We start from the raw sequence: 26,158 nt of genomic DNA, 5'->3' as shown, positions 1-26,158 counted from the left end.
ATGAGAAAGTGGGATAATGTAAAACTAGTGTGAACGGGTGATCAATGGTCAGAGAAGACCTGGTGGGGTAAAGGGCCTGTTCCCATTCTGCATCTCTAAACTAATCACAAGGGACTTCAGCCCATCGAGGCCCTCCTGGCTCCGGCCAAGAGTGATGCAGTGGTCCCACTCCTTGCCCTCACCAACAGCTTTGTAATTCTTGCCTTTCAGTCAACTAGCCAGCTCATGTCTGTCCCCGGGATTGTGTAACACCAATACACCAGCTGACAATTTGGAGACAACAACATGTACAAGGATAGAATAGGATAGGTTTAGAGGGATATGGGTCAAGCGCAGGCAGGTGGGACCAGTGCAGCTGGGGCTTGTTGGTCGTTGTGGGGAAGTTGGGCCGAAGGGCCGGATCTTTGCTGTATGACACTAAGACTCTAACTTTGGACATGATATTGGTCAATGGCAGAATGCACCTGGGACAGATCCCTCTCTAAAGCCTGCCCTTTCTATAGCTCAAAGCTTCCTGCGACCTTGCCCTGTCTAGTTTCCTGTGCTTTGCTTCTGTTCAGAGGAACCAGACCCTTGCCAGATGAACCCCTGTCTCCACGAGGGAAGCTGCTTGTCCAATAGCTCCATGTACACGTGCGACTGCGTGGCTGGCTTTGCGGGAGAGAACTGCGAGATAGGTAAGATGCCATCGTGGATTAGAGAACTGAACCGCCGTTAAATGTCGGCATTCCCCACAGCTTCTGCATTGCCAATGTTCACCGACTCATCGCCTGAGGTATCTGATGAACTTGAAATGGAGTGAGAAAGATAATGATGAATTGCTGATGACATGCCTCTCCGTCTCTCAGCTCAGAGTGAATGGTCCTTATGTGCTTGTGTATCGTGATGCTTCTACTGAACTGCATACAAAAATGAATTTTATTGTACCTCAGTACATGTCAAGTCAAGTCAAGTTTATTTGTCACATACACATATACGATGTGCAGTGAAATGAAAGTGGCAATGCCTGCGGATTGTGCACAAAAAAGAATTGCAGTTACAGCATATAAATAAAGTTAATAAAGTTAATATAGAGAAGACAACATTTAGTCCCTGGAGTTATAAAAGTTAACAGTCCTAATGGCCTGTGGGAAGAAACCGTCTCATCCTCTCCTTTTTCACAGCGTGACAGCGGAGGCGCTTGCCTGACCGTAACACCTGGAACAGTCCGTTACTGGGGTGGCAGTGGTTCCGTCATAATCTTGCTTGCTCTGGATCTGCACCTCTTGATGTATAGGTCCTGCAGGGGGGCGAGTGTAGTTCCCATGGTGCGTTCGGCCGAACGCACTACTCTCTGCAGGGCCATCCTGTCCTGGGCAGAGCTGTTCCCAAACCAGACTGTGATGTTGCCGGACAGGATGCTCTCTACAGCCCCAGAGTAGAAGCAATGAAGGATCCTCAGAGACACTCTGAATTTCCTCAGCTGTCTAAGGTGGGTGACAAGTAAAGTACCATTGAAGCCATGAACCATTGGGCCTAAGTGAGGCAATACCCTTCAATTGGAGGACAGTGCTTCTACAAATTGGGCTTTGAATTCACTCAAAGCAGAGATGGAGACGCTTCTGATTCCACATTGAGGGAAGCAGAGACAAGGGGGCAGTGCGGGAGGATGGCTTTGAGGCCCTCATCGTTTTGTACGTTCCATCATACGCCACCCCTCTCAGGCTCCCATGCCTCAGGAAAATAAACTCAATCGATCCAGTTTCTCCTCCTAATTAAAGTGCTCTGTAATACCCCGGTGCAGCCTCCTCAGTGCCACCATGCCCTTGCTACAGTGTGAGCAGAAATGCACACTGCTCCACCTGTGATTTAATCAATGATTTATAAACTCTGCTCATGATCTCTCTGCTCTCAGATCCTGTTGCCCCTCCAAGGAAGGCCAGTATCCCAAGCACCTTCTTTAGCACATCTACCTCTGCTGCCACCTTCAAGGAGCCCTGGACTTGTCTGGCAAGGTCCCTGTGTTCATCGACACTCCCTCGGGCACCACCACTCACTTAAAATGCTCTCTCCTTCTTTGACATCACCTCACAACATCAGGATTTAATTCCTATTGTTGCTGCTGCTTTACCAACTGATCAATGTCATTCCTGAGGCTAAGCCTTACCTCCTCACTGTCCACATGGCCACCAACCTTTGTGTCAACTGCACATTAACTAATCACACATCCTATGCTGGCATTTAAGTCGTTAATGCGTCTTGGACTGAGATTGGTATCGGGAAGCTGATTCACCTCAGCTCCTGACCACCGCTATCCCATGAGCTGAGGTGTTGATGTGTGGGCGTTTGATGTGTGGGTGTTTGATGTGTGGGCATTGATGTGTGGGTGTTTGATGTGTGGGCATTGATGTGTGGGCATTGATGTGTGGGCATTGATGTATGGGCATTGATGTGTGGGCATTGATGTGTGGGCATTGATGTGTGGGCATTGATATGTGTGTATTGATGTATGGGCATTGATGTGTGGGCATTGATGTGTGTGTATTGATGAATGGGTATTGATGTGTGGGCATTAGTGTGTGGGCATTAGTGTGTGGACATTGATGTGTGGGCATTGATGTGTGGGCATTGAGCATTGGTGTATGGGCATTGATGAGTGGGCATTGATGAGTGGGCATTGATGTGTGGGCATTGATGTGTGGGCATTGATGTGTGTGTATTGATGAATGGGTATTGATGTGTGGGCATTAGTGTGTGGGCATTAGTGTGTGGACATTGATGTGTGGGCATTGATGTGTGGGCATTGAGCATTGGTGTATGGGCATTGGTGTATGGGCATTGATGTGTGGGCGTTGATGTGTGGGCATTGATGTGTGTGTATTGATGAATGGGTGTTGATGTGTGGGCATTAATTGTGGGCATTAGTGTGTGGACGTTGATGTGTGGGCGTTGATGTGTGGGCATTGTATGGGCATTGATGTATGGGCATTAATGTGTGGGCATTGGGCATTGATGTATGGGCATTGATGTGTGGGCATTGGGCATTGATGTGTGGGGATTAATGTGTGAGGATTAATGTGTGGGGATTAATGTGTGGGTGTTTAATGTGTGGGTGTTTGATGTGTGGGCATTGATGTGTGGGCATTTCATGTATGGACTTTGATGTATGGGCAGTGCCAGGGCCTCAATGCTTCTTTGCCCCTGGCCCCATGAGTGGCCTTGCCCACTACCACACTCAAAGGGATATTTTGGAGCAGTGTCTGCTGGACATCAGCACTACAGAAACTCAGACACAACTGGGTGACTGCAATCCCTGGAGTGAGGTGGGGTGGGGTGGGATTGGGGGGTGGGGGATCCTCCTGTGGTGAGTAACTCCCTCCTGACGGCATCATCGAGCACGAGCTTCACCTCCTCGGGAGAATAACGCAGTGAGGGCGGAATCAGCTGGCCTGTACCTGCTGCTGGAGATCCTCCTATAACTCACGGACCACCACATGCTCAATAGACGACTGACTGGAGCTTTGGATTGTGCCCGGCCGGTGAAATGTGGGTCACTGCAGTTTGGGCTGAATAATCTCCCCACGGCCCATACAGTAATCTCAACACGGACATTAACACAGGGAGCTGCACTGGTGCTTGTCAGCCTCTTACTGCAACCGCGGCATTAACAAGACAGCTGTAACCTGGCACAGACTATGCCAGGCCGCCTGCAGGATATGCCAAAGAAGACCAAATATTTCACCAACCCACAGGAGAACAGGTGACCAAAAAGCATGATCAGGTTCCAATTTTTGTGCAGCTGAGGCCAGCATGGATATAAATAGACCCTGCCCTCCCACCCTCACCGTGATCCAGCATCCCAGTAACCCACCCCTCACAGTGACCCAATGAGCCACCCCTCACAGTTACCCAGTGCACTCACCTCCCCCAGTAACCCAGTGCACCCATTTCTCCTACTGTCCCAGTGTACCCACCCCTCCGTGAACCAGTACCCACCCATCCCAGTGACTCGGTGCTCCCACCCCTCAGTGACCCACTGACCCTCCCCCCAGTGTCCCAGTGCATCAAATCCTCACAGTGACCCATCCCTCAGCGTATCCACCCTTCCCAGTGCACCCATCCTGCCCAGTGACACTGATCCAGTGCACCCACTCATTCCAGTGCACTCACCCTCACAGTGACCCAGTGATCCAGTGCACCCACCCTACCAAGTGCACCCACCCCTCACAGTGATCCTGTGCACCCACCCTACCCAGTGACCCACCCCTCACAGTGTACCCTGTGCTCCCGCACCTTACAGCAACCCAAACTCCTTCCTATTCTGACAAAGGATTTTGAACCTTTAACATCAATGTTTCTCTCTCCACAGATGCTGCCTGAACTGCTGAGTGTTTCCAACATTTATGTAACACCTCTCATTCACTCGCAACAGTGCATCAAATCGCACCTCACTCCCACAGGACCCCAGGGAACCAAAATATCTCCCACTTACCCCCATTAACACAATGCACAGAGTCACTTTTGTTTACTTGAATCCATAAAAGAAACTCCTGCTTATTCCCACTACCCACTCAAATACCTTTCCATTCACCTCCATTGATAAAATCCCTTTTTTTATCCAGGTCTGTAGATTGTTATCAGTTGTAACAAATCCTTTTTCCCCAGTTCCCCAGCCCCGCATGGCCCGATTTTATCTTCTCCCCAAAATCCACAAACACCCATTCCTGCTCTCCAGAGATGCTGCCTGATCCGCTGAGTTTCTCCAGCATTTTCATATTTTAATTTTTTTCATATTTCAGATACAGCGCGGAAACAGGCCTTTTCGGCCCACCAAGTCCGCCCCGCCCAGTGATCCCCGCACATTAACACTATCCTACACACACTAGGGACAATTTTTTACATTTACCCAGTCAATTAACCTACATACCTGTACGTCTTTGGAGTGTGGGAGGAAACCGAAGATCTCGGAGAAAACCCACGCAGGTCACGGGGAGAACGTACAAACTCCTTACAGTACAGCACCCGTAGTCAGGATCGAACCTGAGTCTCCGGTGCTGCATTTGCTGTAAGGCAGCAACTCTACCGCTGCGCCACCGTGTCTACCTTCGTAACAAATCCTTTATTGCTTATTCTCACTCTGTTGAATGCTGATTTTTCAATTTTCTGGGACCCTTATTGATATTAAAGGACTTTGGAAGAGCACAATTGGTATGTTCACTATTCCTGCAGACACTTCTCATAAGTCCCATAGACCCAGCCCAGTTCTCAGGTGCAGTCAGCCCACCTGTCAGGTTAATTTTGCCAGCATGTTTTCCCAGCTCCGACTGTTTGGTGGAGTGTGCTTTGCCCCTCCCACTTCCTCGCTGGTCACTGTAGTACTTCAATAACCTAGGTCCTTTCGCTTAAACTTTCTAAACCTCAGATGAACCCCCCCCCCCCCCTCCCCCTCCTCTGCCTAGTAAAAGCCCTCTCCGGAACCCCATTCATTTGATTTGCCACCAAAGTGGTCCCAGCCCTATTGAAGTGAAGCCATCCAATGGAGTACAGCTCTCTCTTTCTCCATTGATGGCGTGATTGCCTTGTGAACTGAAGCCCATTTCTCCCACATCAGTCTCTGTGCTCCTCATTCAATTCTCTGATGTGTTGGCCTGAAGCCAGTCTGTACATGGCTTTGTTGATAGGCAGTGATTGCTACCTTTGTGGGTCTGCTTTATAATGCGCACTGTAGCAGCACTGACTTCTTCCACAGAGCTCCTTTGTCCTGTCCATGTCATTGGTTTCCCACAAGGACAACAGTTGGATATTTTTCCCTCTCTCTCCAAATTCCTCCCCAGCTCCAAGGAGATATCCTTAACGCTAGAACAGCCTATGCACCCGCTTCCTCTGGTACACAGAGCAGTATCTATCCCCCAAACTATACTTTCCTCTCTCATTACATCATTCTGTGGTTCCATTAGTGCAGTACGGTGGCGCAGCGGTAGATTTGTTACCTTTCAGTGCCAGAGGGTTCGATCTTGACTAAGGGTGCTGTCTGTACGGAGCTTGTACGTTCTCCCTGTGACCGCAGGGGATTTCTCCGGGTCCTCCGGTTTCCTCCCACATTCCAAAGACGCACAGGTTTGTTGGTTAATTGGCCTCTGGAAAGTGTAAATTGTCCCTAGTGTGTAGAATAGTGCTAGTGTTACGGTTTCATCACTGGTCGGCATGGACTTGGTGGGTCGAAGAGCCGTTTTCAATGCTGTATCTCTAAAGTAAAGTAGTCCCTCTCCACTCCCCCATACCATGCTGCTCGCTCAGTCTACTGGTCCATACTGCAGCCCACAGTGTAGGAACCTTGCATCAGTTGACCAAGGGCAGGGGCTGAGGTTATCTCCTGCGAGCTTGTACATCCTTTGCACGTAAGCACATATTTCTGTCCCAATCTGAGAGGTGTGACTGCCTTACGGCGGAAGGTCATCTTTCTCCGTCTCTGATGCATTGCACAGTCCAAAATCTCAGCTTCCAGTTCCTCAACCCCCAGCTAAAGGTTCCCGAGCAAAGATTCTTGAGGCTGCAGACACTTCTACATGGGAGTGATGGATCATAGAGACCATCACCAACTTCCACACACCTGGGCAGCATGGTGGGACAGTAGTAGAGTTGCTGCCTTACAGCGCCAGAGACCCGGGTTCAATCATGACTACGGGTACTGTCTGTGCAGAATTTGTATGTTTTCCCTGCGACCCTGTGCCTTTTCTCCGGGTGCTCTGGTTTCCTCCCACACTCTAAAGACCTGCAGGTTAATTGGCTTCTGCTGAGTGTAAATTGTCCCTAGTGTGTAGAATAGTGCTAGTGTACAGGGTGATCACTGGTTGGTGCCCAAGGGCCTGTTTCCATGCTCTATCTCTAAGGTAAAGTTTAAAGTCTGTCATCACAACAGGTCACCTGCCCTGCATCGGAGACTGAGGGGAAACCAGTGAGAAGTGTATAAAATGATGAGAGGCATACAGAGAGAGATACAAGGCCTTCCTTTTTGTTTGGAGGGCTGTACCCCTGGTCTCCTCTCTCTGTTCTTCTCCACATAATCTCACAATGAATGTGCATCCTCATACCGAGAGCCAGAGACCCACATCCGGGAAACAAATCTCACCACGTTGATTCCATTTTTCAGCTCTTGGCCTGTAGCTTTAATGACTGGTCCATTACCTTCTTGCCCAGACTCTTCTTGAACACTGTCAGTGACTGCTACCCCCACTCGCTCCAACAGTGTATTATAGGCAGTCGCCACACTTTGGGCTAGAAACCTTCCCCGTCAGATCCCCTATAAAACTCTTTTACCTTAATCCTAAATCTATTTCCTCTATTGTCAATGGGAAAAGATTCCTGTAGTGTATCCTGTCGACATCCCTCTAATCTGATATACTTTATTTCTTTAGTCAGAGGGTGGTGAATCTGAGGAATTCATTGCCACAGATGGCTGTGGACGCCATGTCAATGGATATTGTTAAGGCGGGGATTGACAGATTTTTAATTATTCGGGTTGACAGGAGGGTTTGGGGAGAAGGCGAGAGAATGGATATGAGAGGGAAAGATAGATCAGCCATGATTGAATGGTGGAATAGACGTGATGGGCTGAATGGCCTAATTCTGCTCCTATAATTAATGAATTTATGAATTTATATCTCAATCATGCCCTCTTAATCCTCTCCGCACCACGGAGTAGAGACCCAGCCCGGACATAACTGACCCACATAACTGACCCACTCCATTCAGACAACATCCTGGTGAATCCCTTCAGCACCCACCCCAGTGCTATCACTTCCTACCTGTAGTGCGATGACCAGAACTGCTCACAATACTCCAGCTGAGGTCTGACCAAGGTTTTATAACCCCCGTCAGCTCTAACATTCATTACCCTGACCAAAGAAAGCCAGAGACCATAGAACATTGCCTGACCCGCTGAGTTACTCCAGCATTTTGTGCCTACTCCTGCCTTCTTAACCAGGTTATCTACCTGCCTGACACCTTCAAGGTTCTTTGGATGTGCCCACCAAGGTCCCTCTGTCCATCAGTATCTGAGGGTCTTATCTTTATGGTGTGTGTCCAAACCTCATTAATACTCACTCTCGAAATGCATCACCTCACAAGATTAAACTTAATTTGCCACTCCTGCCTTCTTAACCAGGTTATCTACCTGCCTGACACCTTCAAGGTTCTTTGGATGTGCCCACTCAAGGTCCCTCTGCCCATCTCACCAACGCATTGGCATCACCCTGTCGTCTCAGATACTGTCCACGCTGTTAACATCTCCGCCAGACATGGTTTATCCACATTGGACTCGGTGATATCTGGGCAATGTGATTGGATCCTGTGGTACCATTGCTTGAACTACACTCTGCTGTCAGTGTCACCTCACTGCTGCATCTCCCATGGATGGAGGTTGACTGGGCAGCAACAATCCACAAGGTTATTGTGTCTCCGAGTTTCGACTCACCCAGTGGACTACAGGATGAGGCACACTACGTACAAGTGCCTCTGTGCTGTAAATGCAGGAGATAATCTGTGCACTTAATCAGCGGCTTTGTGCTCTCTGCAGCTGTTAAATAGTCCACGTTCAGGCTATTAAACCCCATTAACTGCTGCAGGAGCCGCATAAATGACTGCTGCCTCTCATTAGTCTCGCCAAAAGCATCCACACACTGTGTTTGTGTATGGTAGGGGGGAGGGAGCACAGTTTTGATGAACGAAGGAGTAGTTCCAGGAATATGGGCTCGGTGGTGGAACACAACGTTGTTGGGAGTGGGCCAATGGAAAATACAGCCGGGTGGGAATACAGGGAATGCTCTTGGGGGGATGGGGGTGTAGGGCTGGGGAGATGGGGGTGTAGGGCTAGGGGAATAGGGTGTAGGGCTGGGGGGATGAGTTATAGGGCTAGCGGAGTGGTGGTGGGGGGGGGGAGGTTGTGCAATGCTGGGGGGTTGGGCTGGAGTGTAAAGGGTGTAGGACTGGAGGGATGAGGGTGGTCAATGGGGAGGTTGGGCTGGGGGGATGGGGGCTTGGAGGAGGGGGTGGGGGCAGTTGGGCTGGAGGGATGTGTATGGGGGGTTGGGCTGGGAGGATTGGAGGTTGATGAAGGGATGGGGTTTGGGCTGTAGGGAATAGGAAGAATGAAAGGGTGTTGGAACAGCCTGGTTTCTGGGATATTCGTGCTGCAAAGGGCAGTTAGAGAGTCGCAACACTCCTCTAAGGGACGGTAAGTCACAAGTCTTCCCTGTTGTCATTCAGCCAACAGCCTCTGTTGTTTTTACCAACCAATGGATAAAGATTCTTTCTTTGATTTTGTCCAGACATCGACGAGTGCCACTCCAGCCCATGTGAGAACGGAGCGACTTGTGTGGACGGGATCAACTCCTTCACCTGCCTTTGTCTGCCCAGTTACACCGGCAGCCTGTGTGAGGAAGGTGAGGCAGGCAGCTCGACTCACAGATACCCAGCCCAATGATGATCAGTCACCCAACCCAGCCCGGCCCAGCCCAGCCCGGCCCAGCCCAGCCCGACCCAGCCCAGCCCGGCCCAGCCCAGCCCGGCCCAGCCCGGCCCGACCCAACCCGGCCCGGCCCGGCCCGGCCCGGCCCGGCCCGGCCCAGCCCGGCCCAACCCGGCCCGGCCCGGCCCGGCCCGGCCCAGCCCGACCCAACCCAGCCCGGCCCAGCCCAGCCTGACCCAACCCAGCCTGACACCACTTTTACCCCAGCTTGACTCAACCCCACCCCACCCACCCTGATCCACCTCAGCATACCCTAACCCCACCCCACCCCACCCTACCATGACCCCAGCCTAACACATCCTGACCCCACATGGCCATCCTGCCATGGCCCCCACCCATCTCAACACACCCTGACCCCACCCCATCCTGACCCCTTCCCACCCTGACACCCAGCCCAACAGACAACAGTCACCCAGCCCAGCCTGACTCCAGCCGACCTGAGCGCACGCCGTACTGACCCCACCTCAACACATCCTGACCTCACCCCATCCCCACCCCAAGCCCAGGGGGGTACCTAACGGTGAGTGTGAGAGCAAAGTGTTTGTGGTCCTGAAGCATTGATCTAGGGGACCAGGTATCACTGTAAATCTCCACTCACCACCACTGGGGAATTTAAACCCATTCAGATCAATAAATCTGTAATAAATGTGTACATGAGGTTCAATGTCGTTAAAATAATCTGGTTTACCATTATCTTGTGGAGAGGCACATCTTCAGCCTTTAGCTGGTCTAGAGCTTTGAGAAGTTGACTGGTGGTGCCTGTTTGCAGGTGAAGGGACATTGGTAAATGGGAGGCTTTAAAATGTGACACAGAGAGAGCTCGGTGCCAGTAGAGGGCTGTGGAGGCCAGGTCTGGATAATTTTAAGGCAGAGATAGATACATTTGTGATTAGTACAGGTGTCGGGGTCTATGGGGAGAAGGCAGGAGAATGGAGTTGAGAGGGAAAGGTGGATCAGCCATGACTGAAGGGCAAGGCTGGCAGGAGTGGGGGACTCCGGATGACAAGAGACATCGAGGCAGTTTAGAGATGGGTTACAAATTGGGGGAAGATCAGTTTCATGAACATAAGGAAGGCCCTTGCCAAGGAATGTCTTATGCCAGAGGGTGATGAATCTGTGGAATTCATTGCCACGGATGGCGGTGGAGGCCAAGTCATTGAGTATTTTTAAAGTGGACATTGATTAATATCTTGATTCTTAGTTAGTAAGGGGATCAAGGGTTACGGGGAGAAGGCAGGAGAATGGGATTGAGAGAGAAAAATAGATCAGCCATGATCGAATAGCGGAATAAACTCGATGGTCTGAATGGCCTAATTCTGCTCCTACGTCTTATGGTCTAAGAGTGAGAGCATTGACTTGAGATACATCTACATCTGTTCCGTGGGAAACAATCAAAAGAAAAAAATAGAAAGAGTTTGGAGCCTACATGTTCCAGTCTGGGTAAAAGGCAGGAACCCTGGATATCGAGGGATATAAGCTGGTCAACAAATTGAATCCACCATTGACTTGATAGTGGAGGCAGAGACTCTCACAGCAGCTGAGAAGAATTTGGACGAGCAGCTGAATTGACAACGTTTAGAAGGCTCAGCTGGGATATAGGATCAGTGTAATTGGCTACTCGATGAACTTTGCTGACGCAATGGGCTGTAAGACTATATTCTGCACTCTTGTCTATTTTTGATTTTGCACCACCTGATGTACACGTGTACAATAGGATTTGAATGCATAACATGGGAAACAAAGTTTGCTGCTGTATCTCGGTACACATGACATTAGTAAACCAGTTGCCATGCCAACACATGGCATAATGTAGCAGTGGACCTTGCACTAAGCAGTGTGAGCTGGTGGGTGAATCTGTTCTTGGGCCTACTCCCCTTGATGTTGACAATGCAATGAGCCCGCAGAGGCGAGGTCGCACCCCGCCCGGTGGCGGTAATGTTAAAGTCTTCCCTTGTCCCCAGATACTGAGGGATGTGATCACAACTGGCAGAAGTTCCTGGGCCACTGCTACCGATACTTTTCCCACCGACGCTTGTGGGAAAATGCAGAAAAGGACTGCCGGAGTCACGGAGCTCACCTGGCGAGCATTCACTCCGTGGAGGAGAAGGAGTTCCTGAACGGTGAGGCCTCCACCATAGGTTGCATGAATATGACAAAACAAAGCCTATACTGAGCTCCCACTGGTGTTGGATACACCATCAGTCCTCACTCCCCATTCAGATAATAGTCTGCTTTCCTGAGGTTATCCACTTTGGTGGCAAGAACAGGAAAGCAGACTATTATCTGAATGGTGGCCGATTAGGAAAAGGGGAGATGCAACGAGACCTGGGTGTCGTGGTACACCAGTCATTGAAAGTAGGCATGCAGGTGCAGCAGGCAGTGAAGAAAGCGAATGGTATGTTGGCATTCATAGCGAGGTGATTTGAGTATAGGAGCAGGGAGGTTCTGCTGCAGTTGTACAGGGCATTAGTGAGACCACACCTGGAGTATTGCCTACAGTTTTGGTCTCCTAATCTGAGGAAAGACATTCTTGTCATAGAGGGAGTACAGAGAAGGTTCACCAGATTGATTCCTGGGATGGCAGGACTTTCATATGAAGAAAGACTGGATAGACTCGGCTTGTACTCGCTGGAATTTAGAAGATTGAGGGGGGATCTTATAGAAACATACAAAATTCTTAAGGGGTTGGACAGGCTAGATGCAGGAAGATTGTTCCCGATGTTGGGGAAGTCCAGAACAAGGGGTCACAGTTTAAGGATAAGGGGGAAGTCTTTTAGGACCGAGATGAGAAAGTTGCTTTTCACACCGAGAGTGGTGAATCTGTGGAATTCTCTGCCACAGAAGGTAGTTGAGGCCAGTTCATTGGCTATATTTAAGAGGGAGTTAGATGTGGCCCTTGTGGCTAAAGGGATCAGGGGGTATGGAGAGAAGGCAGGTACGGGATACTGAGTTGGATGATCAGCCATGATCATATTGAATGGTGGTGCAGGCTCGAAGGGCCGAATGGCCTACTCCTGCACCTATTTTCTATGTCCCTCAATCAGCAAACACTTCCTTTATGGAGTCACCATTCAATCTGCTCCAATCAAACTTTTTGTAGAACACAGAACAGTACAGCACAGGAATGGGCCCTTCGGCCCACAATGTTTGTGCCGAACATGATGCCAAGTTAGACTGATTTCATCTGCCTGTACATAATCCATGTCCCTCCATTCCCTGCACTTCCATGTGCCTACCTAAAAGCCTCTTAAATGCCACTGTCGCAATCTGGCTTCACCATCACCCCTGGCAATACGTTCCAGGCACCCACCACTCTCTGAGTAAAAAACTTGCCTCCATTAAACTTTTCCCTTCTCACCTTAGAGCGAAGGCCTCAAGTGTTGAACATTTCCACCCTGGAAACAAGGTTCTGACTGTCAACAGTGTGACAAGGACTCTCCTAATCTCCTCACCCTGATCAACTTGCAATTAATTATATGACACTATTTGAGCTTCGGGCCATACCCCATTGGAACTGCACAACAATGTCAGGGAAATAAGGGCACAGAACATAGGTCTGAAGAAGGGTCTCGACCCAAAACGTCACCCATTCTTTCTCTCCAGAGATGTTGCCTGTCACGCTGAGTTCCTCCAGCATTTTGTGTCTACCATAGAACAGTACAGCACAGGAACAGGCCCTTTGGCCTACAATGTCCATGCAAACATGATGCCGTTAAACTAATCTCCTCTGCCTGCTCGTTATCCATAGCCCTCCATTTCCTGCATATTCATGTGCCAGAGCAGGTGATGGTGTGAATCTTCAACTAGATATTAACTGTTGGTTTGGACATTAGGCTAGGCAGCGGCAGGGGGGAGGGGGGAGGGGGAGAGGGGGGGAGTCGGAACATCAGGTACCGTCACCAGATGTGGCCAATGCAGATAATCCAAGAGAGAGGAGGAGTGGTGGGGGGAAGAGGCAACAACAGTCACGTTCTATTCTGAGGTGGAAGTTTGGGGAGATTTGTTCACAGCAGGGAAAACGATGCGAGGAGGACCCGGGGCGAAATGGCTGGAACACACAAAGGTGGAAATGGAGGTGGCAAATGGGGCTGGCATTTTCTGACGGTTTGATGTCCCTTCGGTGCTCAATGGGATAATGAGGTGCTGCTCCTGAGATGATGCTGAGTTTTGATGGGACATTGTCAGAGGTGGGTGAAGTTTCAGTTCGAGACCCTTCTTCAGACTTGGTGTCAGAGGTGGTGTGTGGTGGGGATGGGAAGATAGGAAAGGATTGGGAATGGTGACTTTATCAGATGGGGAGTTTGAGATGTTGGGTTGCTCTGTCTGTTTCTGATCCAGGTCTGAGTCGGGAATACGCCTGGATCGGTCTGAACGACAGAACGATCGAGGAGGACTTCCAGTGGACGGATGGCACTCCTTTGGTGAGTTTGGATATGACCTGGCACACGTCTTGTGCTGGCGAGGCTGCTTCAATACCAGAGCAACAAAGAGTTAAGTTCGGGGTGGCACAGTGGCGCAATGGTAGAGCCGCTGCCTCACAGCACCAGAGACCTGGGTTCGATCCTGACTACGAGTGCTGTCTGTACGGAGTTTGTAAGTTCTCCCAGTAACCATGTGCTATTTCACTGAGTACTCCAGTTTCCTTTCACATTCTAAAGACGTGCAGGTTTGTAGATTAACTGGCTTCCGTAAATTGTAAATTATTCCTAGTGTAGGATAGTGCTAGTGGCCAGGGTGGTTGGTGCTGAAGGGCCTGTTTCGTTCTGTATATCTAAAGCCTAAAGTCTAGTCATTTAAAAGATGGCCACTTTCTCCCACTTGTGGTGTTGGTGATGTTGGCCAGTGTCTCCTCACTTTCTCTCACTCTGATGGGACAAGGTTCACTCTCATGGTTTCAGGGTTCCTCTCCTGCAGTAGACTGCTGAAGCAAAGCTGGGGGTCAGACCTGTGGGTGAAGACAGAAGCTGTGCAGTAATGTGGAAGGAGCAGTGTGCAAGAAGCAAGTGGCTGCATGAGGTTGGACGGACAGGCAACATCTCTCGGGCAATGCAGACGGTTAAAGCACGTCCCTATCTCAGCCAAAAAAAAGTAATGCATTAAATATAAATACATTGATTTGTGCGGAGGTCAGGGGTTATGCGGAGAAGGCAGGAGAATGGGTTTGAGAGGTATAGATAGATCAGCCATGATCAAGTCAATTCAAGTCAAGTTTATTTGTCACATACACATACAGGATGTGCAGTGAAATGAAAGTGGCAATGCCTGCGGATTGTGCACAAAAATTACAATTACAGCATAAAAATTAAAATTAATACAGAAAAAAATCTAGTCCCTGGAGATACAATAGTTAACAGTCTTGATGGCCTGTGGGAAGAAACTCCGTCTCATCCTCTCCGTTTTCACAGCGTGACAGCGGAGGCGTTTGCCTGACCGTAGCAGCTGGAACAGTCTGTTGCTGGGGTGGTAGGAGTCCCCCATAATCTTGCTTGCTCTTGATCTGCACCTCCTGATGTATAGGTCCTACAGGGGGGCGAGTGTAGTTCCCATGGTGCATTCAGCCAAACGCACTGTTCTCTGCAGGGCCTTCCTGTCCTGGGCAGAGCTGTTCCCAAACCAGATTGTGATGTTCCCAGACAAGATGCTTTCTACAGCCCCAGAGTAGAAGCATTGAAGGATCCTCAGACACTCTGAATTTCCTCAGCTGTCTGAGGTGGTAAAGGCGCTGCCTTGCCTTACCTGCCAGTGCGGCAATGTGTGTTGCCCATGTCAGATCCTCTGTGATGTGGACTCCCAGGTATTTAAAGCTGCTCACCCTATCCACAGTAAACCCATTTATCTCCAGTGGCGTGTACGTCCTTGGATGTTGAGCCCTTCTAAAGTCCACAATCAGCTCCTTAGTTTTTTTGACATTCAAGAGGAGGCTATTGTCCTGACACCAGAGTGCCAGATCAGCCACCTCCTCCTGGTAGGCCTTCTCATGGTTGTCAGATATCCGGCCCACCACCACAGTGTCATCAGCAAACTTGATGATGGAGTTTGAGCTGAACCTGGCCACACAGTACATGTGTGTACAGGGAGTACAGTAGGGGGCTAAGGACGCAACCCTGGGGGGATCCTGTGTTCAGGGTGAGTGGGCTAGATGGGCCGAATGGCCTAAATCTGCTCCTATAACTTATGGAAACACAGCCAGGTGCTCACCATCGCCTTGCCATGTGGGGTCCTGCTGTTCACGGATCAGCTGCCAGGTTTTCTGCATTTCCACAAAACCCTTCGTCATCTGGAAAGCTTTGCACATCCTGAGATTCTGTTGGGCTGTATAAGGGGAAATGCTTATTATCTAACATTGCTGCTTCAATGTCCAGGACTATCTGCTCTCAGACACCAAAGCTGTACACCTGACGTCCCACCACATCCATTCGCCTGTCAGCAAATTGTGATTCCCTCTCAACAACTTATGCTAAATGCTACCTCATCCTCCAAGGCCATATTCTGTCTGCACCTGAGCCAGTCCATTGAATAGTTCTGGGTGGATTTTATGAATTGGCGTTCCCACCTTGGGAGGGTCCATGTTGTCCAACTATCCACTGCAATGGTGGTGGCAGAGCCTGCAGTGCTCTGGGTCTGGTGAAGCTGCAGCTGAGAGGGAGCACTGAGCCTGCAACCATGCAGTGGGACTGGACACACCAGCAGTGGATGCCTTGAGCAGTCCTGGACTCTGGGGGCCATGGGTCGGACGGCTCACTGTGACAGCGCAGGTCACAGCCTTTAATGTCCTGATCTTGTTCCCTCAAGCAATACGAAAACTGGCGGATAAACCAGCCCGACAGCTTCTTCGCAGGAGGGGAGGACTGTGTTGTCTCCATCAGACATGAAAATGGGAAGTGGAACGATGTACCGTGTAACTACAACCTGCCCTACATCTGCAAGAAGGGCACAGGTAAAGCGGCGGCTAAATTGGTTGAAGGCAAGGGCTGGACCCATGGGTGAAGGCAAGGCTGGACCCAAGGGTGAAGGCATGCGCTGGGCCCATGGGTGAAGGCAAGGCTGGGCCCATGGGTGGAGGCATGTGCTGGACCCATGGGTGAAGGCAAGGCTGGACCCAAGGGTGAAGGCAAGGCTGGACCCATGGGTGAAGGCAAGGCTGGGCCCATGGGTGGAGGCATGTGCTGGACCCATGGGTGGAGGCATGTGCTGGACCCATGGGTGGAGGCATGTGCTGGGCCCATGGGTGAAGGCAAGTGCTGGACCCATGGGTGGAGGCATGTGCTGGACCCATGGGTGGCAGGGTCAACCTCACGTTAGCCAAACGCCCGAGCCACACAGCCAATGAGGTGGCTTCGGGAACTGTGGTATGGGAGGGGTGGGTGCTGACAGGGTGACGGGATTTGGTGGGATCAGGTTGTAAAGCGTCCAGTTACAGGTGATTTTGGCACCTGATCCACCCCATACTGTTCACTTCCCTTCCCCACCCACATCATCCCCATCTGCCTCCCCCCCCCAAATCAGCCTCCCCTCCACTCTCCACCACTCCCCATCTGCCCCCCCATCAGCATCCCCTCTCCTCCACTCTCCATCTGCCTCCCCCCCATCAGCATCCCCTCCCCTCCACTCTCCACCACGACCCCATCTGCCTCCTCTCCCCACCTGCATCCTATTTCCATCTGCCTCCCGTCCCCAACTCCCTCCCCTCTCCTCTCCAAACCTCCCCTCCGCTCACCTCCCCACCCCTTCCCTCCCCATTTGCCTCCCCTCCACTTTCCTCTCCTCCCCGCCTTCCCTTCCCATCCCTACCCTCCCCTGCCCTCTACATATCTCTCCCTTCCTTCCCCTTTGCTCTCTATCCTTTGCTCACCGCCTGTCCTCTCCTTTTCCTCCCCACATCCACTCCGCCTTCCCCTATCTTTTGAGCAATGGTGAGAGTGAGGGCAGGGGATGGTATGTGTGGTTGACAGTGTGGGCGGGTGGGGAGAGAAGGTGAGGGTGGGGAACGCTGTGGATGGGGAGACGTTGAGGTTTAGGGGTGGGGAGCATTGGGGTTGGTCAGAGTTGGGGATGGTGAAGGGGGACGGCATGGTGGGGGACGGTGAGTTTGGGGGGACGGTGAGATGGATGACGGTCAAGGTGGGTTGGTGAGGTTGGGGGGGACAGTGAGGGGGGGTTGAGGTTGGGGGGACAGTGTGGGGGATGACAGTCAGGGTAGGGTGCGTTGAGGTTAAGTGGGGTCAGTGAGGGTGGGTACGGTGAGGTTGGGGGCAGTGAGGAGGGATGGTGAGGTTGGGGGGGCAGTGAAGTGGGGGATAGTCTGGACAGACACTATGGCTGCAGACAATGTAACTCTCCCCCCTCCCTGCCTCCCCCCAGTGCTGTGCGGGAGTCCTCCCCCCGTGCCCCATGCCGCGGTGATGGGCAGGAGGAAGCCCCGATACCCCATCCACTCGCTGGTCCGCTACCGGTGCCAGGACGGCTTCACCCAGCGCCACATCCCCACCATCCGGTGCCACGCCAGCGGCAAGTGGGACCGGCCTAAGGTCCTGTGCCTCAGCCGTGAGTGCAACCGTTCTGGGGGAGGGGGGGGGGGGGGGGGGGGGGGGTTGGAGGGAAAGGGGCACAGTGGGGGGAGGGGAGGGGAGGGGCGGTGAGAGTGGAGGGAGGGCTCACATAGGGGGTGGGGCGGTGAGGCGACATGGTGGGGGTGGGATGGGGTGAGTACACAAGGGTGCGGTGCTGAGGGCAGTGATGGTGGAGGGTACAGGGTGGGGGAGGGGCAGGGGGTGGTCGGGGGAGGCGCCATTGTTGGGGACACAGTGAGGTGGTGAGGGGGAGAGAGTACATGGTGGGGGCCTAGTGTGGTGGGGGCTGGGGTACACGGTGGGGGGCACGATGCAGGAGGGCTGGAGAGTGGTGGGGGCAGCGCACACTGTGAGAACACTGTGGGGACACACAGTGACTCCCTCAACCAGTGGGATGAAACTTCCAGGGCCACACTTTGATGGTACATATGACAATTAAACACCTGACTCAGCTCAACAGCCACGTCTGGGCACACACCAGAGGTAATGCGAAGCTTGGAATGCCGTGTGGAGAGAGTGAGGTGCATCCAGCTGGGGATATCACAGTCACTGACCATGTCTGCTTGTTTTCTCCCATTCTCCTTTCCTTTCCTCCCTCCCCCCACCCCTTCTCCCTCCTCCCTCTTTCTCTTCTATCTCCTCTCCTTCCTCCCTCCCTCTATCTTCCCCCCTTTCCCCCTTTTCCTCATTTCCCCCCTTTTCCCCGTTTCCCCCTTTCCCCCTTTTCCCCCTTTCCACCCTTTTCCCCCCTCTCTGTCTCTCCCCTCTCTGTCTCTCCCCTCTCTGTCTCTCCCCTCTCTGTCTCTCCCCTCTCTGTCTCTCCCCTCTCTGTCTCTCCCCTCTCTGTCTCTCCCCTCTCTGTCTCTCTCCTCTTCCCTCTCTGCTCTTCCCTCTCTGTCTCTCCCCTCTCTGTCTCTCTCCTCTCCCCTCTCTGTCTCTCTCCTCTCCCCTCCCCTCTCTGTCTCTCTCCTCTCCCCTCTCTGTCTCTCTCCTCTCCCCTCTCTGTCTCTCTCCTCTCCCCTCTCTGTCTCTCTCCTCTCCCCTCTCTGTCTCTCTCCTCTCCCCTCTCTGCGCTCACCTCTGTCTCTCTCATCCCTCTCTGTCTCTCTCCTCTCCCCTCTCCTCTGTCTCTCTCTCTCTCTGTGCCTCTCTCTCTGTGTTCAGGAGCAGCTGGAAACCGCAGGTCACGGAGACACCAGCACAAAGGCAGCAGGAAAGAGAAGCGAAAGCACAAAAAGCGCACGGAGTTGCCCCGGAGGGAGATGAAGCACTTCTACTGAGCAGAGGTACCCTGTGGAGGGGAGGCCATCGCGCTGCAAGTACAGGACTGACACCCAACAAGATGTTTTGTTTTGAGCACCCCCTCCTCCCCCCCCCCCAAGGGGTGTGAAAGGGTTGTTTTTAGTTTGCGAGAGTTATGTCACGTATTTTTCTAAGAAATAATTGTGGAACTTCAAGGTAAACGTGTTGATGGATAATCAGTAGGTGTTGGAGATTAAAGCGGTTCACAGGTACGTCCTTGCTACAAGTGTTCGGTCTCGAAATGTGGATGAAGACTAGCCAATAATCCTTTCAAAAAGGCACAAGAATTAATTTTTTTAAACTGATGGATTATAGATGAGGCTGGTTTAAAAATAGATGTTTGAGTGATTCGTCACAGAGCCTCCTCACACAGATCCCAGTCAGAGTACTTACTGCCCCTGACCAGTAACATTCCCATTAATGCAGCACTTGTTGTTTTTGTACTCGTTAAACCCATTAATTGAAGGAAGGTTAATACATTACTGTGGGAATACAGTTAATGAGTTTTGCTCCTTGTTATATTGCCAGCATGTTTTCAACCCAAACATTTCAGTAAAACCTGCAGGGACTTTTCACAGCTTAACACAACTGCTTGGTTTTGGTGGGGTGGGGATGGGGGGAGACATTTTACAAACTAGTAAGTCCCTTTGTTCACGCCAACACCTCATGCTCAGGGGGGTTTGCGTGTGGTTAGTAGTACAGACTTGCGGACTCGCTTTGAGCCCAGGACACACTACTAGTTACACTATGGCTAACTTGGCTAAACCCAAGAACCAACCCCCGAGGTTTTCCTGAAGACAGACGCAAAGTGCTGGAGTAACTCAGTGGGTCAGGCAGCATCCCTGGAGAAAAGGGAATAGGTGACATTTTGGGTCGGGACCCTTCCCGGTCAGAGGAACACACACAGTAGCTCAGGCAGTAGCTGGCTGAGGTAGCACAAGAGTGGCCTCACTGACCTGAATCACAACCTCACTGGTCAGTCTGACCTGCCCGGTTCTCCAACAACCTTGGCTCGTTTGAGGATTTCCAACATCTGACGCATTTTGCTTTTACTACAATGATCCAGGGACAGGAATCCAAATATACCACCCCGGGGAATTGGGGAGTTTAATTTCAATTGAATAAATCTAGACTGAAATCCAAATGTGAGGAATGGACCAGATTGGACCAGACTGGCGTAGAGAGGCCAGGGACATTAACATCACCTGGGATGGGACTGTGGTCCAGTCTGCTTAACAAGGTCTTCTCCCTTCACTGAGGGACGGTGTGAGGAAGTTGGATTCATGTCAGTGGGGATACAGCCAGTAATTACCCACCTGATCAGTAACACCCAGGTTCCTGAAAGTGGAAGGAATTACCAGCCATGGGAAGAATCCAAGAAAGAGTCAGAGGTATCCGTTTAAGGAATTCAGTTTGGCATCCGTTCATCTCTGACTGGGGAAGATTTCACTCCCTTATTTAACCACACCAAGTCCCGGCAGACTTGGGTCAAAGAGAATCGGACTGAAATTTTACAGAATGTTTTACACAAAAACAATACAATTTTCTCAATTGCTGGAGGTGGAATGAAATTAGTTTAATTCACAATTTGTCAGTAATAGGTTGGACTGTAATGTGCTAACTCACTTAGGCTGAACAAGTAACCACATTAACAACGGCCTGGCTGGGGGAGGGGTTATGGAGCCTCGCACTGCTGCAGCCTTCACCTATGGTGGTGGTTGAAGCTACTGGTCTGAGAGTAAATCGGCTCCCCCCTCCGGACCGCAACATCACCTCATCACCAGCCTCAGCACTCCCTTCAACTGTTGGCTCAATGTTTGTGGTATCACGGAAACAGGGCATGGACTGGGGGGAGGGGTGGGTTGGCTCTGGACTTCCCTCCGTAACTTTCCCTGAAGCAAGGAGGGAACGCTATGGGAGCTGATGCTAGTTCAAGGTTGTGCCTGTGAAGCAAAGTGTTGAGTGCTGTAGTCTTTGCTTCATTGTGTGGCCTGTTCACCTAGCCTGAAGTCCTCCACCTCTTCTACCAATCCCTTCTCCTCCCACCTCTCCAACCTGAATTCCCCTCACCTCTTGTCCTCCCTCTCTCCAAGCCCCCCCCTCTCCAAATGCCGTCTGTCGATAGGCCCCCCATTCCTCCAGTCCCTCCCCTCTCTAGCCCTTATTTCTCCAGCCCCCTTCTGCAGTCTCACCCTCTACTTCCTTCCAGCCCCTCCCCCCTCTCTAGCCCCCACCTTTCCAGCTCTTCCCCTCTCCAGTTCCCATCTCCAGCCCCTCCATCACTGTGTCTCAAGCACCCATTCTGGCTCTGCCTGTTTTCAACCCCCCCCCCTCACCTCCCCTCTGGAGTAGAGGGAGAGGGTCAGACAAATTAAACCAGAGGAACAGGATGCCGCAGATGCTGGAATCTTGAGCAATAAACAGTGTTGGAGGAACTCCGTTTCCTCCACAGATGCTGCCTGACCCGCTGGGTTCCTCAAGCACTTTGTTTCCGGACAAGTTATCCTGCAGGTTTGCACCAGAAGCGTGATTGTTGGGAAGTCCCTGTTCAGGTCTGTCATCGTGGAGCCAGGACCAAGGGTATTCTTCAGCCTTGGGCTGAGCAGTGCGCCACACCAGTGGAGCTTCAGTCCCACAACAGGGACATCACTGGTCAGGTCAGCAGTTATTGCCTATCCCTCTTTGCCCTCGAGAAGGGATGGAGGGGTAGGCTTGCTTCTTGAACCCCTTCAGTCCATCTGGTGTAGACACTCCTGCAGTGTGGTTTGGAATGGAGGAGCAGGGCTCAGTCTGTGTGGGGATGCAGTCTGCACATACAGTCCACAGTTGATTACTGTGCTTGCTTTCTGACATGCAGAGGTCCAGAATCATGTTTCAGAAGCTGGTTGGAATCGGGAAACAATTGATCTCTTTTATGTTACTTTTGGAGTGTTGTTGTGTGAATTGTTAATATTTCCAAGTGTGTCTGTACTTAGTCAGTGTGCTGTGAATAATATGCATTCCGCAAACCCTGTGTTTTTATGTACTGGACATTGGCTGTTAGAATAAAGGATTTTTTAAATGGAAACCATCTATTAACCACCCCTCAGCCCACCTGTTCAACTGATCAAGATCCTGCTGTAAATTTTGATAACCATCTTCACTATCTACAATACTACTCACTTTCCGTGTCATCTGCAAACTTACTCATCATGTGTTCATTTTCATCCAAATTGATGATATAAACTACAAACAACAAAAGGGGCCCAGAACTGATCCTTGAGGCACATCAGGAGTCACAGGTCTCCAGTCCAAAAAACAATCTTCCATCATCACCCTCTGCTTCATTCCATGAAGCCAATTCTTTAACCATTCGACCAGCTCTCCCTGGATCCCATGCGATCTCACCTTTCAGAGCAGCCTACCACGTGAAATCTTATCAAATGCCTTGCTGAATTCCATGCTGACAACGCTTATGGCTTTCTGCTCATCAATCTTCTTGGATATTGGATGGGGGGAGGGATGATGGGGGGGGGGGGGGTAAGAGCATAGCAGGATCCCATGGTCACTGTTGATGGGCTGATTTGAGTGGTGCTGTGGACACTGGGCAGACGTGTGGTATCCTGCTGTGCTTTGCTGGTGAGTCTGTAAACTCACCCCAGCCACGTACATTGTGATTGAATTAATGAAACCTAAACACCTCTGAGACAGAGGCAGTAAAGGTACCAAACTGCTTCTACAGTGTTAAGTTCACATTATAGGAGCCATATTATGCCATTCGGCCCATCGAGTCTACCCTGCCATTCAATCATGGCTGATCTATCTTTCCCCCTCAATCCCATTCTCCTGCCTTCTCCCCATAACGCTTGCTAATCAAGAAGCTGCCAATCGCAGCGTTAAGAATACCAATCGACTTTGCCTCCACAGCCTTCTGGAGAATGGGGTTCAGAAGGAAAGATAGATCAGCCTTGACCAAATGGCCTAATCCTGCTCCGAGAATTTATGAATTTATGCCTATGACGATGAATTCCACAGATTCGCCACCCTCTGACTAAAGAAATGTATCTTCCTTTCTCCTCTCTCAAGATACGTCCTTTTATTCTGAGACTGTGCCCTCTGGTCCTGGACTGCTATTAGTGAGCTCTGCGAGCTTTCACTGGCAGCAGCGAAAGTTGCTGAATTATAATACATTAAATATTGATAAACTGCGGAGCCGCTGCACCTTCCCGGAGTTGCCAACCCGCCAGTGCAAATCTATGCGCATAAATTATCACCTCAACACCAAGCAACTGCCGAGGGTTCATTGCAACCAATTAGCTGCTGGTGCCTGAATGAGTTACAATAATTGGGTTTGCCAGAAGTAAGGCTCTCGGAGAGCCCCTTCAGCCGATCATTACCCCGGCAGGAATCAGATGAGTCATGAAATGAGCAATTTCTAAAGTGCCAAAACTTTAATGTTCGAGCAACGCTGCTGAATCAAATGCTGAATAATGCATGAAGTTTCCACGGCTGAAAGATAACAAAGCGAGGTTTGTATTCAGTGTCTAAGCGCTTGCTTGTACAGGGCGCTATCGGGCGGCCACACGCGCGGCCGCACATCTTCATGCCCCACTTGTCTCTCGGACAGATTCGCCAGACCAGGTATAAAGGTTCACCTTGTGCGGTGAACTTGTGCATGCGCTCGAGTCCAATCTAAGCCAGTTCGAGCCGATGAAAGTAATGCTCCTCACTTCTGAACATTATACACACTCTGGCGTTACTGCGGCACAGTGGAACATCGATAGAGCTGCTAGAGACCCGGGTTCGATCCTGACCTCGGGTGCTGTCTATGCTGAAACCGCGTGGGTTTCCTCCGGATCCTCCGGTTTCCTCCCACGTCTCAAAGACGTGCAGGGTTGTAGGTTAATTGGCTTCTGTAAATTGCTCCCAGCGTGTGGGATGCGAAAGTGGGATAATATAGAACTAATCGTAGTAATCGAGCGATACAGTGTGGAAACGGGCCCTTCCGCCCAACTTGCCCACACCGGCCAACATGTTCCAGCTGCACGAGTCCCATGTTCCCGCGTTTGGTCCATATCCGTCCAAACCTATCCTATCCATGTACCCGTTTCTTAAACGTTGGGATAGACCCAGCCCCAACTACCTCCTCTGGCAGCTTGTTCCATAGACCCACCACCCTTTGTGTGAAAACGTCACCCCTCAGATTCCTGTTAAATCTTTCCCCCTTCACTTTAACTAGTGTGAACAGTTGGTGGACAGGTTGGTGGGCCGAAGGGCCGGTTTCCACGCAGTATCTCTAAACTAAACACTTCCCGACCGAATAAGTTCAACTATTCCCAATCATACCCCCTCCCCTCCCATTTCTCCACAGCACGGTTGTTGCTGACTGCGTGTTACCCCTCGCACCCCTTCACGGCCCCATTCCTGCCCCCAATGGTGCTAGCAGGGCGCCCGGAGCATCATCACAGGAGTGGCCGGAGTCAAGTTGGGTTCATGGGAATGAAGGTGTGCTTGACTCGTTTCTTGAGGTTGTAACGAGCTGGAGAGATGAGTACAGTGGTGACTGTGGGGCATTTGGAAAGCCTTTGATAAATTGCCCGGAAACAGATTATTAAACGAGTTTAGAGTGTACGGTATTGTGGCGGGGGGGGGGGGGGGGGGGGGACATAAACTGAGCGAGACTGTGGGTGGGTTCACAGGGAGAATAGAGGAGAAATTAATTGGGATGGGGGGAAGGGGGGAGGGGGTTGAGGCCGTGGTTGTGATGGAGCGGACCTAACCGCCCACAGTTATTACATGTAATGTATTCAGGGTTGTCTTTGTTAAAACAATGAACCACAGATGCTAATTTCCAACAACAAAAAAGTGTTGGAGTAACTCAGCGGATCAGGCAGCATCTCTGCAGAACATGGATGGGCGACATTTCGGGTCGGGACCCTTCTTCTGACTTTGCATTTGTAAAGCTTTGTCGCGGTGTGGAGTGGGGAAGATGCTGTATTATATATTGTCTGTATGCATTTCCCGCATCAGTCTGTCATGCTGCTTCAAGTAAGAATGTCATTGTTCCGGCGTCGGTACCTATGACAATTAACCACCTTGACCCTTGAGGGGCGGTGGGTCCACATCTGGGGTGTTGAGGACACATCTGTCTCCCGATCTGGAGAAGAGCATCACTGTGGCAGAGGAGGGCGGCCAAACCGAGCCAAGACATGTTTGATCCAGTGGAGCTCTCTGCTTAGCTCCGAATGAGTAGGATCCCAGTGCTTGCTCCTCAGAATGGAACACATCGGCCAACATACAGTATGTGGGTAAGTCAAGTGTCTTCTCATTCTCCCACACTCTGGAGAATCACCGTGCTAGACTTGACCCCTACCCCCTCCCTCCACCCCACTCTCGGCCCCTCCACCCTTGAACCAGCGCAGCGATCCTTCACCGCGCTCCCTGCACAGTAATCTCCGAGGTCAGGGCACCGGACTGTGCTCAGTGCTCCAGGTACGTGTGGTTGGATACTTCACACCTTTGCTTAATCCTCCTGCAACAAACATTCGGTCAATCCTTTCTGCCGCATAGATGTGGTCTCCAGTCAGCGGACTACCGGGACATGACAACCCCCTTTCTACATGAGGTTGACGGGGGATGCAACAGAGACTCATCTCCCAAGGTATCCCAAAGTGTTTAACTGCATATTGATCGACATGATGATCCACGATGTGCTTCACTCACTCTATCTATACCGCGCGAGACCTTACTACACCCTCTTCCTTTCCGACACCTAGTTTTGGATTCTTGGAGACTAAGGGCG

General features: G+C 51.1%; 1 protein-coding gene across 7 annotated transcripts in view; it reads left to right on the top strand.

Moving 5' to 3' along the window:
• ncanb (neurocan b) overlaps positions 1-22,438 on the top strand; it is a 103,247-nt gene extending 80,809 nt beyond the window's left edge. For 6 of the 7 annotated variants that reach the window (XM_078423918.1, XM_078423919.1, XM_078423917.1 and 3 more), the window contains 7 exons: positions 561-677; positions 9,306-9,419; positions 11,467-11,625; positions 13,844-13,926; positions 16,298-16,442; positions 17,867-18,049; positions 19,240-22,438. In XM_078423918.1, coding sequence (XP_078280044.1) covers positions 561-677; positions 9,306-9,419; positions 11,467-11,625; positions 13,844-13,926; positions 16,298-16,442; positions 17,867-18,049; positions 19,240-19,355 — 917 coding nt within the window. In that variant the 3' untranslated portion in view covers positions 19,356-22,438. The remainder of the gene's footprint in view (positions 1-560; positions 678-9,305; positions 9,420-11,466; positions 11,626-13,843; positions 13,927-16,297; positions 16,443-17,866; positions 18,050-19,239) is intronic. The other variant, XM_078423920.1, reaches the window with a different exon arrangement.
• The last annotated feature ends 3,720 nt before the right edge of the window (positions 22,439-26,158 follow it).

Source organism: Rhinoraja longicauda, chromosome 28 (genome assembly GCF_053455715.1).
Source record: "Rhinoraja longicauda isolate Sanriku21f chromosome 28, sRhiLon1.1, whole genome shotgun sequence".
Taxonomy (NCBI): Eukaryota; Metazoa; Chordata; class Chondrichthyes; order Rajiformes; family Arhynchobatidae; genus Rhinoraja; species Rhinoraja longicauda.
This window is presented reverse-complemented; position numbering and strand designations above follow the sequence as displayed.